This window comes from Pelodiscus sinensis, chromosome 2, assembly GCF_052426305.1.
Source record: "Pelodiscus sinensis isolate ZL-2025 chromosome 2, ASM5242630v1, whole genome shotgun sequence".
In the NCBI taxonomy this organism is placed as follows: Eukaryota; Metazoa; Chordata; order Testudines; family Trionychidae; genus Pelodiscus; species Pelodiscus sinensis.
Genome location: NC_143053.1, coordinates 94893663 through 94908670, shown reverse-complemented (window position 1 = coordinate 94908670; position 15008 = coordinate 94893663). Strand labels below are relative to the sequence as shown.

General features: G+C 42.2%; 2 protein-coding genes across 5 annotated transcripts in view; both read left to right on the top strand.

Annotated features, from left to right (window-relative positions):
• RTTN (rotatin) overlaps positions 1-3105 on the top strand; it is a 176261-nt gene extending 173156 nt beyond the window's left edge. For 2 of the 4 annotated variants that reach the window (XM_075921044.2, XM_075921045.2), the window contains exon 48: positions 1323-3105. In XM_075921044.2, the coding sequence (XP_075777159.2) occupies positions 1323-1405 (83 nt within the window). In that variant the 3' untranslated portion in view covers positions 1406-3105. The remainder of the gene's footprint in view (positions 1-1322) is intronic. The other 2 variants (XM_075921043.2, XM_089776323.1) reach the window with 1 other exon arrangement.
• Positions 3106-3206: 101 nt separating this feature from the next.
• The window catches only part of CD226 (CD226 molecule), a 92258-nt gene continuing 80456 nt past the window's right edge, over positions 3207-15008 (top strand). Inside the window, exon 1 of the mRNA XM_075921041.2 lies at positions 3207-7491. Coding sequence (XP_075777156.2) covers positions 7425-7491 — 67 coding nt within the window. The 5' untranslated portion in view covers positions 3207-7424. The remainder of the gene's footprint in view (positions 7492-15008) is intronic.

The window sequence follows — 15008 nt, the reverse complement described above, 5'->3', positions numbered from 1 at the left end:
TGCCTGGGGCAGAGCAGCTGGGGTGTTGCTGGGTTGGTCCCGCAGCGCCGCTCCTCGGCGCTACTGGACCAACCCAGCAGCACCTCAGCTGCTCTGCCCCAGGTGTTCCCAAGTCAGCTGCTGCTGAAACTGACCAGCGGCTGACTACAGGAAGCCGAGGCAGAGCTGCTCTGCCCCGGGCTTCTTGGAATCAGCCGCTGATCAGTTTCAACAGCGGCTGAATCTGGACGCCTGGGACAGAGCAGCTGGGGCGCTGCCAGGTAGGTCCCTGCAGCGCCGCACCTCGGCGCTGTGGGACCAACCTGGCAGCCCCCAGCTGCTCTACCCCAGGCATCCTGATTCAGCCGCTGCTGAAACTGACCAGCGGCGAGAAAAGCCTGGTCTGCCAGGGGGGTGGGGGGGCACACTAGCTAATTCCCAGGCATGCCAGATAACATGGGTTTTACTGTAGCATGTTGACTGTATTAAGAAATTGTCGTTAGCTATAATTTGGATGATTTTTACATAATGGATAACTGTACTTGCAAACAGTCCAAAAAAGATATAAAGCATCTCTGAATGGACATTTCTCTTACTAAGACAGTGGAGAGGGGTTATAGTTACAGTAGTTTACATGTGGGATTGTTTTTTCTGCTCATTCTCATTGCAGCACTGCTCCTACAAAACTTTTGTACATACTTATCTTCAAGCATCCAAGCACTCCTAATAAGTTCAATCAATCTGTTCATACTCTTAAACACACACACACACATATTTTGCTTGAGGTTTGGCATTAAATTATCATATTTGTTTATAAGACAGTGGCCAGCAAATGGCTTCTAAATTGAGATGATTTTTGTATTATTTTGGAGTAGGCTAGCCTTGGCTTGATGGATTTTTACCAGCATATCTAACAACCATCCTGTGTTTGGAAATAAATTTAAGTTACTTATAATGAATGTATTGAAATTTTATTGAAATTCTATTTGTGCAGTTCAAGCTTATTCATTTAGTAGGGTAAAAGAATTGGAACTGGAATGCCTTTTTTTGCCAGGCAAAATCATTCTGCTTCACATCACTTTATATATCCATAGGACTATATTAGTAAATGTTTTGTTAATATATTTTTGTAGAAACAAAGACATAGCAACATGAAATGCCAGTACAGGATATTGCTGTTAAATATTTAAAGGGAATGCAATTGCCAGTTTGTTATGCAGATTATATAATATGTGGATTAGGCTCTTGCATCTATAGGTTTTATGTAACCTTTGAAGTCCTAGTATTGTGGAATATTGAAATGTAATGGAAAAACTCTGAAGTCTTGTTTTTCTCCACTTCAGCTCTTTCACAGCCAGAAGGAAACCAACTAAAAGCCTATCACTTAAAATGTCTAGAGAATCTAGTGAGACTTCTCAATAGTTAATGACTGTTGGTGAGTTCTCATGTTGAAGGTGGATTGCTTATTCCATGGAAGACTGGAATTAAACAAAAAAAACTTCTAATGCTGAGATTTGTGGAGGCAGCATGTCACAGAAGAAATTTACTTCATCTTTGAGAAGGCTGTTGATCAAAGAAATATATATGGAACATGGTTGCAACAGCATGGAGAGTATTCCCAATGGGAAATTGTGGTAGTGGTGCATCTGGGAAATGTATATGGAGAATGAGAACATAGGAGGGAAAGGGTATGAAAAATTAGCAATTTTATTAAATTGTGTGTTGAAAATATTACTGGAAAATATTAATGGTTGGTTTAAGACCATCTAAATAAAGTTTTTTACTAAAATTTTGGTTGTGGATCATAGTTTATAGATGAATTTAAACAAAAAAGGAAGGAATTCACCTCCTCGCTTAAATGTGGGTGTGAACTTTTATATCTACTGTGCTGACACACCCTGGTATATCATAATTTTTAGGTATAGAACAGCAACAGCAAATCTTAATTCCATGGATTTTTCAGGTTAGAACCTTTACTTTAAAATGTGCACAAGAGAAGTCGCTGTTGATAAGTTATATTATCATAGCAGCTCTTATGTCTGTGGGAGTGTTTGAGGCTCTTCTATTAGAAATCAGAATGGAAAAAGTTATAATTACAGCATTGTAAGAGACACTTCCAGAGACTGTTTATTATTTGTAGAGTCCTGGTGCTTTACAAAACCAGAGGGAAAGTACTGTCTTGAAGACGTTAAGCAGGTCTGCGTAACCTTAAGGTGCTATCATGTCATTAATACCATTGTGGTTTTTCCAATAAATTCTAAATACATTCAGGAACATTGGAGTGTGTCACCATATAGTTCCTGGCAGAAAGCTCCATTGCAAGTGCTTCTTAGATCTATTACAAGGCTGCTTTGCTTCTACCCAGATACAATAACATAGTGTTTTCATGATTTCCCCCAGGAGAATAGATTCAGTTTTGTTAAAATGAACCAAGAGCAGGCTAATCATGAACAAACCTCGGTAAGAAACACCTGAAGCAGAGGCTCAATTCCCTGTTTTTAACTGTCCTGCATTTCCTCCATTCTTAAGGAGACTGCTGTACTGTTGAAAAGAGATTGAGCTTTACTTATTTCTGAAATTAGATTCTGGTAATACTTGTTAAAACCATGCCACCTTATAACTTAATTATAGATATTGCCATGCTATAGATAATGTTGGGATTGCTCATTATCAGGATCGTAGTGGCTCAGTTGAAAGCCAGCAAAAGCATGGGTGATTTTCTTGAAAGGAGACATGACATTCTTTAGTTCACCAAGGCCTCATTCTTTACTACCTGTCAGGTTGAATATTCATTTGTCCTGCTGTGAAATGTTGGATTTCTGACCTACTAATATTGTACGCACACTTTGAATAAATGTAGAAAGGCAGTGGAGAGTCAGGACTACAATCTCTAATTGATGAAGTAGATTTTGTGAAAGTCATCACCACATTTTTAATGTACACTTTTTGGGATTCCCTGAGGAACTGGGAACTGTAGACATTACTGCTTTCCTTCTGAATCTATTGTTTAAACACATTTAACCTAGAAGATTTTTCTGACATGGCAACTAATGAACAAGCAAATAAACTGTCAATTGTCCCACCTCATCTGACAGAGAGAAAGCCAGACATTTCACTGCCAAATTCATTAATTTTAAACATAAGAAATTGATTAAGCATTAAGCAGTAGACAGAAGAAAGCATATATATATATATATATATATATATCAATGTAAAAATATACTTTCCCCATGTTTACCATATGGAATCCAATAAAGCAGAGAAATCAGTGGTGCTTTATCTAGCTAACTCAGAAGCTGTCTTTTTATATATAAACCAAATACAATCTCTGTAGAGATACAGAAATTGAAATTGTGAAGAAACAATCACACTTGCACATTCAAAAAATAAAAAAACATATAGGATACCACAGCTCAAAGGAAGACCTGCCTGTAAAATTAAAAGCATGGTGACAGATAACCTGTCTACATTTTGAACTTTTAAATTCTGACCAGACACAAGAGTTCTTTGTGTAAGTGGAACATGATATTTGTGTTTCTAACAAATACTCAAATCCCAGGGCACTACAATATGGATATAACAGAATTAGATCACCTTTTTTAATTATATAATTATACATGTATAAAGCTACTTGTATACTCTTACACAGTTATTCCTATTGTGAAATGCAGGTAAATTCCTGTTATTTGTTGCTACAGCAAATCAATATTTCTCAACATTTTATTTATAAAGCAATAATGGGAGGCAGTTTTAACTAGTCCCCATCATGATGTAGGTAGATATAGCCTAGGAACCCAAGGTCTGCAAGTCCATATTTTTATTCAGTATGGATAAGATTCTTAATGTGACTGAAGGGGTTTTGTTGCAGTAGGAAGGGGCTTTTCCCTCTGTTCTCTATAAGGTTTATGTTCATGCTGTTATATTTTCAACCAATGTATACTAATAACTCGTGTTAAAGTTTCCCATTGGTAACATACAGATAAATTTCTAGCATGAAAGTTAAATATTGAATAAAATCAGAGAATATATAACAGGGATGTAGTGACTCACCAAACATTAACCTGCATCTCTTCTAGAAAGTGATTGAAGAAACCATATATATTTATTTCTCTGTAAGGGTTCCTGTATGAGGGTTTAGAGCCACTTGCATAAACTTAGAGACCATTGTACAGACTTCAAGCCTGAAGATGGAAAGTTACTGAAAATTAATGGGCAAAATAATACCTTTCATCAGTAGATCTCAAAGCACTTTTACAAAGGAGATAACTGATGTGATATCCTTTGTTTACCCTTAAGCTCAAACTTAACAATTAGGGATGTTAAATTTAGATTAATAGGCTAATCGAATAGTCGATACAATTTGCAAGTTGATAAGGGCGTCCCTGCCTTTGAAGTGTAGCAGTGGCCCCTGGGCTGTTGTTACACTTAAAGCAAAAGCGCTGCAGGGAGCATGGGGCCAGTGGGGGGGACTCTAATGCTCTGAAAATCAGGCTGCTTTGAAACGCCGTGGGGAGCCCGGCATCAGGATCCACGTGGCATTTCAAAGCGGCAGCGCTGCATTCAGCCCAGAGTCTGGCCCCGGGCTCCATGCAGTGCTGCCGCTTTGAAGCACCCTGTCCTCCCCCCTTCCCTTCCTGCCTCTTTCAGATAGTGGCAACAAAGGGAGGAAGTGACTAGTAGACAAGTGTGTTGACTTGTCGTTCACATCCCTACTAACAATCATCTAACTGATGGGAGCATATGTACCATTTAACCGTGCCAACTTGTGACCTGTGATGAGGTATTCATCCTCATACCAACTCTGTATGAGGGTGGTTTGGAATGGGCTAATTAACCATATAGGCCACACCTAGGTTTCCAAACCAATCAGGGGGAAGAGGTATGAAGGTCTGTCAGTGTTAGGAGTTGGTCCAGGAAAGGGAAGACTAATAGTAGGGATGTTAGCGACTAGTTGACTATCCAATAAGCAAATACTTATTGGATAGTTGAGTAGCGACTTGACTAGTCTCGTGCCCCCCCCCCCCCTTTGCTGCCTCTATCAGAGAGAGGCAGAAAGGGAAGCTGTCAGTGGCAGGAGAGGCAGAGGCACACCAGGGAAACAGCATGAGCGGCAGCACTGTTTCAGTCCCCGCTTGTGCCATTCCCACTATGGGCACTTCGGCTTTTGAAATGTACAAGAGTCCCTGCTCGCCCCGTGCTCTCTGCGGTGCTTCCTCCTCCCCCTCGTTTCCTCTGAGAGGCAACAGGTGGGGGGGCAGGAGCTGGTTGATGGGGTACTCTCAACCACACCTGCTCTGTAGCTGTTAACCATCTGAGGGGTGCCACTCCCCCCCCCCCCCCGTCTCTATCAGAGGCAGCAGAGGGGAATAGAGGACACTGCTGTCCTGTCCACAGGGGTCCTAGTGAGGAGTTGAGCCTCTCCCACGGATGGGCTGTTGCCACTGTGCTGCCCCTGTTCATGGTGGTCAGGGCTGGCTGCAGGCAGGGGATGCTCACAGAACAGCACCTGTCGTGTAGCAGCCCGTTTGCGGCAGACAGGGCTGTTCGCTGGGAACAGAGGCTGCTGGACTTAGCGCAAGCTGGGACCGAGCAGTCCTGACAAACTCTGATCACTGTACCTCTGCAATTTAAATATAGTAAGAACCTAGCGGTTCTTACTACATTTAAAATGCAGAGCCACAGCGCAGGTGGCTCTGGAGCCTGCATGAACAGAACTGCTAATTTCTGGCTGAAGTGGCTCTTGGAGCTACTCCCGCTGCGGCTCTGCACAGTGGTGCTTATCGACTCATCGTATAGCGGATATAAATTGTATCCACTATACAATAAGCCAGATAGTCGCATTTTAACATCCTTACTATCTAGTAACCTAGCTAGAGGGCTAAGCCACAAATTACAAATCAAAAGACCACTGCAGCCATAGAATGACTGATGGAAGGGTGTCAAACCAAGCAGCGAGTGAACTTTGTTAGTCTGGTTTAGAATAAAGGCATGATGTTTATCCTGGTACAAGCGAGTGAGAGAGGCTGCAGTGGAAAAACTGCAGGAAAAGAGATAATGGAGCCATGTGTGGAAGTCTGCTTTGCAAAAGTCAAGGTCACTGTCCCACTTAAGGGGACTGAAAAGCAATGGAAGGGAATCCTGGCCTTACTTTCTCTGTGGGAAGTAGAGTTTTATCTGATGAGGCTAGGAGAACAGCACTATTTATATAAGCTATTGCAGGGGGATATTAGCACAGATCTCAGAGGCTGGGAAAAGAAAAAGGTTCTGAGGTTGACAATCCAGCCAAGGAAGCTTTATGTCAGTTGAGACACTCCAAAAAAGTGCAACCCTGTCTGTATATGGATAAGAAGCCTCTGTTGAGAGAGCTGGAAAGAGGTGTGCCTGTTTGTTCTGTGTGGAACTATGACATGCAGGGAGGCATATTACCCTCACAGAAATGTGGCCAAGAGAAGTGCAGGGTTCTGATTTAGGGCCTGAAAGAAGCTGGTGGACTGCATCCTCAGCTCAGATATAGCAGTATAGTGGCAGAAAGTGGTGATGACAGAAGGAACTGAAGGGAAGAAAGGTTCTTACAAAGACAAATCTGAAGGAGACAGGACTAAACACAGAGACTAGCCAGCATACAGTTGGAAACCTGACCCTCAGAGAGGATGCTAAAAGAGTCTGCAGAGCAAGGAAAGGGGCTACAAGAGAACATGGTAGCTATAAAGAAGGTCTTACAAATAGCTGTACAAGACCTAGAATATCAGAGCAAAAAAAAAAAGTGGAAAGATAAGGGCAAACTGCTGCTCTTGATGGGTGAACTAGAGCAAGAGCAAAATGACCTAAGTGACCAAAAACAGCTTTGGGCCTGAGCACTGCAGTCTTGATGGGGTACTCTCCCCACACCTGCTCTGTGGCAGTTAAGGTAGCTGAAATGGGGCCAATTAACCTTACAGGTTGCACCTGGAGGAAAGTCAGACTTGACTGACAAGCTCTAATTGAGGATGAAGCCCAGCTGGGCAGGAAAAGGCTGGGCTTTTATAAAACTAGAAAATTAAGTGGGTGTGTTGGAGAGAAAGAAGAAGGCTGCTGTGGGCGCAAGGAAAACTTGGGGGCTTGTCCTTGCTGGAAAGAGTTTAGTCAGGGAAGCTGCAGGGAAGAGGGCTGTTGGAAGGCAGAGCAGGAAGAAATCCAGGGAAAGAGCAGTAAAGCTTGAATGTGTCTGTTTTGACTGCTGAGAGTAGGATTTTCTGGGCTGGAACCTGGAGTAGCAGGAGAGCTCAGGTTTTCCTGCCACTGAGTGAGGAAGTGGCATAGGCTGGGAATTGGTGTGGAGGACTGCATAATACAGAGTCTGGAGACACACAGATAACCCAAAGGGAAAGATTAGATGGAGACCTAGTCAGCGGGCTGAACCGCTGTGAAGTATGGAAGAGAAGACCACTGCAGCAACTGAATGACCAATGGAAGAGGGTGCCAAACCAAGGATGAGAGAATCCCCAGATCCAGCCACAAGAAGATACCATAGCTGTGAGTGAAACCCACTGTATAAACAAACAATACAACCTTTACAATATTTTTAAAACTTTAACTACAATGATTTGTATCCTGATTCTGAAATCTTATATTTTTAGAGTACTGTAGCAAGCTTATTATACCTACATGTTACAAGCTTATGAAAACATCAGAGATCCTCATAAAACATTTTTCCATACTGAGCAAAGCTTAATCAGCTACCTCAGAGGACAGTCACTCCTGACAAGTTTAGGGTTAGTGTGTACTGCTAAGCTCTTGTTGGCAAGGTCACCTCACCTTTCATGATAGAAGCAGTGAATATTTACACTATACATACTGTGTGTTTATGTATATACCAATGCTGCTTCCTGTCAGCGTAGTATTAGAGCCTCTACTGTGTAAAACTAGCAAAGTTCTTCATGAACTTCATGGAGACTCTGGGGGCATGTCTACACTGCATTCCTTTTTCAAGAGAGGAATGCAAATGCAGAGGAATTAAATTGCAAATGAAGCGGGGATTTGAATTTCTCATGCTTCATTTACATAATCACGTCCGGGCGCTATTTCAAAATACCCTATTTTGAAAAAAACGCTGTCTAGGTGAGGATATTTAGAAAGAAAACCCTTCTTTCGAAATTAACCTTAAACCTCATTTTATAAGGACTAAGGGTAATTTCGAAAGAAGGGTTCTCTTTCGAAATAACCTCACCTAGAAAGCGTTTTTTTAATTAGGGTATTTTGAAATAGTGCCTGGATGCGATTATGCAAATGAAGCGGGGATTTGAATTTCCCACACTTCATTTGCAATTTTGCTCAGCTTCATTTGCATTCCTTTCTTGAAAGAGGACTGCAGTGTAGACATACCCTGGGTCTCCTCTTCTTGGAAAGTAAAAACTGACTTTTTTTTTGATTGGTGGTGAATGGTTTTTTTGGGGGAGCAGGGGAGTATTTTGCTTTTGTGTGTTAGTTTCCTTGTAGGGGAAGTTATTTTTTGGATGGTGAGGTTTTAAGCTAGGAGCTATCAGTGATGTCATTCTGAGCCCACTACATGTCAGTCTTCACAATCAGGCATTCCTGTACCTGGCAACCAGAGGCGTACCCAAACTTTGCTCTGAGACAGGGCCCCACAGGAAGCCCTCTCCAAAATTTTCTGCCTCCAAGCAGGCCATGCACAAATCCCGGATCTCCCTGGAGCAGAGCTTGCAGAGGACCTCTAAAATATTTTTAAACTAGTTTATTCCGTGGCTTCAATTTTTTTCGTACTCAAAAAATGGCTAAATTTTAAAAAATATTGTTTGCCCTCTTGAAAGCTTTCATCCTATTCCCCTCAGAAATGGCAGACAGAAGTAGAACTGGCTCCATTCAGATTCAGTGCTGATATAAGGGGACTGTTAGCCCATTACCAAAACTCAGTGGGAGTCTTTTGGTTGGCCAGCTCCCAGTACCAAAAAACGTGGGCGGGCTTTGCCCGCCCACCTTCCCATGATTTCAAATAGGCCAGTACCAAAAAGGGAAGAGTCTGTGAGAAATCAGGGCCATGAGATGACAGACCCCAGGGACAATGGAAAGAGGCCAACACTCCAGTTCAGCCTGATTGGCCTGTCCAACCGGTCAATGAGGAAATTAGGAGGCCAGGTCCCATCCTCTGTGTGAGCTGGGATTTTCTGGATCTCGCTGAGAAAAGGAGAGGGCACTAAGAAGAACAAGCTGGGTTGAGAGACAGACCTGCAGTGTCAGAGCCAGAGGCCCATATAGCCCACAGAGCACAGACCCTGTGCTAAGAAGTAGACCTGCAGTGTCAGAGCCAGACACATGGAGCCCAAGGAGTGCAGACCCTGTGGTGAGAAGCAGACCTGCAGTGACCTGAAAGCCAAAGGGGTTAGAGAAGCAACACAAGGAGCTGGAGGCTGGCAAAGCAGTACAGTCTGCAGCTGGGTGTGTTGAGCAGCTGGGACCAGTGAAGTGGGGGGGGAAAGAGGTTCTGGGCAGGGAGACACCACCAGCCAAGAGGCCCTGCAGGCCAGACTTGGAGAGGGATTGTAACGCCAACTGGGCAAGGGGTCCTGCCACTTAGAGCCTAAAGTCGTCTGGTCACTGCCAGAGCAAGCATGTCCAACCTGCAGCCGCCCCCCCCCCCCCCCCCCCATAGCACAGCCAGAGCCTGAGAGAGAGCCCTGGGCCGTATAAGGAACAGACTGTGAATTGTCCTTACACTCTGAAAACTGCTGTTTGTGATGTCCCCATGCTACAGAGCAGGACTGTGTGTTCTCATTTCACCTTTTTAGTTTTTTCTTTATTCTTTTATTTTTAATCAGTTGCTGTTTAATAAATTGTATTTGCTTAGAACTGTATGAAATGATCACTGGGTCAAGAAAGCATGCAGTGTGAAGAGAACACGCCGGAGTGGGGACACCCTAGCCCTTGCCCCAAGTGACTACAAGGTTGGGGATTCAGCCCCAGAAAACCTGGGCCTAGACTTGTTGGGATTTTGAGGACTCCGCTACTCAGGAGAGTGGAAGGGGAGCCCTCAGGATCAGGGAGGCCTCCTAAAATGTAGGAGCAGGGACTCAGATCCTTTTGCTGGTCCATTTCACCAGGGTAGTATAGAATCCAGGAGAGTTCCCCACAATAGTGGGACCATTCCCCCACTTACACTGAGACAGTGAAGTTCCCTTCACTGAGACCATGCCAGAATGAGTGGTATGTGACAGGAAGTGTAGATGTGTGTTGTACTATTCTCCTTGCAATAGGTTTGAACAAATCTACCATATCCCCTAGGCATGAGATTCCTGCTGGCTTTCGAATCTGCAGGAATAGGAAAGTTTCTCTAGAGACCCCATAATCTCTGGGAAGAGGTTTTCCCATGGCTACCAGGCAGCAATTAATGCTCCCAGTAAGTTCCCACTCACTCGAGCAGCCCCAGCAGCAGGGAGCATGTGAATCAGATCTCTTGCTCTAGAAGATGGACCTACCTCTTCCACTCTCCAGGAGTTCTCCAAGAGGTTATAAAGTGTCTACTGTTTTCTTTAGGGAAACACTCAGGGTATACACCTGCAGAGTGTCTTTACAATCTGCCTAATAATGCACTCTTCCCCTCACACTTTTTTCCATGAGGTGTTTGACCAAGTGACTAGTGAAGACTGTTGCTTACAGCTAGCTCTTAAAGGGATAAGAACAAAGATGGAAACCCTCTCTTGAGAGATTCCCTCCTCTCTATTCCTCTGAAGGGAAGAAGAAATCTTTAAAGCTGGAGTTTTGGGTGAGAGCTTGAAGGGAAGAAGAAATCTTTAAAGCTGGAGTTTTGGGTGAGAGCTTGGACTCTCAAAGAAGATTCCTAGAATTATGTGAGAATGGGGATATAATATCACACGTGATTCTTTGCAGAAAACAAAATGCCTTATTAAACAAAACAAAAAAAAAAACATGTTCCTCACTGGGTTTCATGCTGTGATTAAGATGCAGTAGAAGTTCCTTGAAAAACCTGCTTGAAGATCTTAATACTCTGCCTTAAATTAATCCTGCTGTGTAGTCTCCTTAATAAAGGACATAGTTAACCAGCTGAAGGAGTAGCTTGTGAAACTAACAGATTGGTAAGACTTCAATACAGCAACTCAGTCCTGAGCATGTTAAATATAATCAGATGAATATTCTAGGAGGAAAATATTGAAATATGCCATTACAGCATTATTGTTCCAAAACTTTAAAATAGGAAAATAAACATTCTTGCTTATAGTGAAGCTATTTTCAGGAGAAGAATCCAGAGAAACCTTTGTTTTCTGCTATAAGCAGCAGCATTTTCAATACAGAGTATTCTCTTTTTGGACTTATGCTTGTATGCAGGTATTCACAAATGCATTATCATCTCTCCCTTCACACGAAAGGAATGCACGTCTTTCCTTGCCTTGTTATGCTATACAGGGTGTACAAACCATTTGTTAAAAAGCTTCAGAAATACGGTTTTGAGCGAGCAAATAGAAGGGCAATTGCAGCCCCCACAAAACTTCAGCATCTATTTTAAGTTATCCAAAGCCACATCTATTTCAGAAGAGAGGGAAGTAATATGGTAACATAAGCTGGCTGCTATTTTTTTTCTTCCAATTTCTGTGGTTGCCGCTTTGCTGAAAAAAACTGTTTTACAGGTGCATACCAACCATACCACTAAACTACCGTTGCTTGTGGACCTTAACTATCCTTGCCATAGATTAATGCTCTGAAACTATAAAGTAGTAGATTCTCTGATCCTAAGCAAATGCAAATTAGAAGGTAGAGCAGAAGCTTGTGAGACAGTATTGCTTCTGGTGTTGTGCAATCTACGAGTAAGCAGGAGAATTATCACATTTGAAACATGGCTCACTTGCGAGCTTGAGTACAAACTTTTAAAGCATTGACCCTTTAGTTTTGAATACTAACACTTACGCAGGCCCATTGCAAAGAAGTAGTCTACAACTGATAATGCACAAAAATGGTGATTGATCATTATTGCATTCAAGTCAATGAATAGTGATGAGGTTGGGAGGCAGTTAGTTGGGAACACTCCTATTGGCTTTTTTAAAAAATTACAAAAAAAACCAACCCATGTGTATAACATGGTAGAGCTGGTTGGAAAGAGGTTGGAAAGCGGTTTTTTTCTTCCTGCAAAACCACAATTTTTCATTTTTGCTCCAGGAAAATCCTAAAATTCATGTCAGGCTCTGCTGCAAAAGGTTTCAATTGAATAGCTTTTTAAACTTTTATATAGTTATCTTCCAAAGCTGAAAATACTGTAATTCTGGGGAGCTCTTCCTAAGAGGAGGTCCTAAGCCTAGTCTGAGAGAAGATATGATCTCCCTGCAGTTGCTATAGTGACAGGAAAAACTTCCCATTGTGAAGACACTTGAAATTCACAGATAAGGCAGAATTTTCCCTGACTGGCTCTGGTAGTCAGATGTTTTTGAAGTAACTCTGAAGATGGTCTGACTCTATGGAATTTTTAAAAACTGGAAAACATGTTAATCGCCTTAAATGTTCCCTTATGGATACATTCCTTTTACTCAGAATAGTATTCTGATAATTTTAATAGCAGTTAATAAATTAAGAACGACATGTAAGTATCTTATGAGAGAGGGGAAGAGGGAAACTTTATAGCCTTACTGAAAAACCACTCTTGCCTGTAGAAATTGTATATATTGACCCTTTTGAAATATTGCAGTGTTCAGCGATTTGTTTGGTCTATTTTTTTACAGAAACAATCAAATATGATGACAAAGCTGAAGTTCATATTTTTTTAAACAAAAAAGGTCAGGTGTATAAAAAAATGTATCTGCTGATGAATAGAGAAAGCAAATGTTAGTGTTCTATAATGACAATATGTTTTGTGATTTTTACATTACTCTAGTTTACTTTGGATAGTAACAGGCCAAAATGCCAAATTAACTGCTTGTATTAACCAGAACCTTAATCTGTATCAAAGCTGTAAATCTACTTAAAGGAGCTCCTACTAATATCACTGATACTAAAAGTCAGAAATCCATGTGTAGACCTGATTGCTTCCTTCAAGGATAGTAATAAGTGCCATAGTTTAGTTTATCTAAGGGAGTGTACCAGGTTTCACTGGCCTTCCTATTGTCACCTCTTGCCTAATATAAAGGGGCCTAAGTCTTTTGTTAAGTTAGCCTAGTATTTTACTAAAAAGTCTGACAAATAAAAGTAAAAAAAAAAAAACCTTATTGGCTGTCTCTGATAAAGACTTGTGTGTAACTTAATGTAACATATGTAGAATTTTAAGTATTGGAGATAGCATTTCTAAGGAATGTTGGCTAATTGCCCTTATCCCACAATTATCCATGATACACACTAAACAATAATTTGCTTTGTTACGCGCAACCCCAGGAAATGCATTTCATTAAATTATAATTTTTCATCTCTATATAAAGTGGGACCTGTAATTTCAGCAGACTGCACCAGAACTAGTAGTAAAGGTGGCTGCAGTATGCTCTGTATTATCTATCTATATGCAGCCCTTTGGCTATTGATAGATTGCCACTGCAGCTTTCATCTGGGCTATCTAACTAGCAAGGGAAGTTTTGAGGATGCTGTTTATTCATTCCACATTTTCGTGTTTTTTCTAGTATCTACTTTTCTTCCTCATGTAATCTTAAAATATTGATCTAAATAAATAAAACCCATTTTAATAAGTATTTTAGCAGTAATATTAAATAGTTATTCCCCTTGGCAATGTGTAGAAATCAAGACAAGGTGTGCTATAAAATATTTCCTTGAACAAATAGTCTACCATAAACCACCAGCAATAATTCTGTGTATATGTAATAAATAACTGTGTATTTACATGGATCAAAAGGGATCAGATAAAGCATGGAAAATGTTGTCCTGTTATGAGTGTGAGGATTTCTTGCATTAGATATTACTGTTTTAGAAAGGGAGGTTGCAAATGCTCTCAGGTGTTGCAAACAAAAGTATATTCTGCAATGTATAGAGTTTAAAACAACAATGTAAGAAATAATGTGAAAGGGGTCTGAGTTCATCACCCATGCTACTGAAAAACCACAGATTGGTAGATAACCTGTCAGCTTCTTGAAAACCTTGCTGTAGCAAAAACCCCACTAGCCTTTTCATTTGCAATAAAATGTGACTGCTGTTAAAGGGGGGAAGGGAATATTTTACAACTAAAATATATCTTCTTTTGAGGCTCTGTGCACACTCATTCCTCTCTCCCTCCATCTGACCTTTTCCCCTATATAAAATCTGCCAAGCCCTCTGCTGGTTTAATACATAACAAGCAGATTCTAGTCCCAGTAGCACCTCTCTAAATAGGAGTGCTGACAGCCTCCTGAGCCCTGGGCAAATCGTGGCGGGGGACTGACTGTGCTCTCAGAAGGGGTGGGACTTTGGGTGGAAGGCATGGTCAGAGCTGCCAGCCCTCTGCACCGCCTGTAGCATACTGACCCCTCCAGCTCTCAGAGCCGCATGGTGCGTGCAGCACTTTGGCAGTGATTTAAAGGGCCCAGGGTTCTGGCCGCTGCACAGTAGCAGCAGCAGCAGTGACTGGAATTGCTGGGCCCTGGGTCAACTGCCTCCTTTGCCTCCCCTCTCCCCCACTTTGGTGGGCCTGTCTTTAAATCTTGGGTAACTGCAGCAAAAAGCAGCTCCAAGGGACTGGCAAACCCAGCTTCAATAGGCCATTGGTAGTGCAGTTCAGAAGAGTGCTGCAGTCACACAGGAACAGCCAGGCAGCCCCACTGCCAAGTTAGGACATGGCCCTTCTTCACACCAACCTCTTCACCTCCCTCAGAACTGCCTGCCCAGCAGCCCTTTTCCCACCCACTCAAGCCTTCCCCCACCCAGGGAGCATGGGCAGTAAAAGGTCTGGTTGGCTCTTCACCTCATGTTCCTTTCCTTCTAGAGAACATTCCATGCCCTCTGGGAGTCGCTTACCCCACTTGTCACGGCCCCCTTATACTGTCCTCTACGCAGCCCTTCAACTGAGCTCCTCAAAAGGGCCGTCTGAGTCATGCACACATGCTGCCATGTGGGCT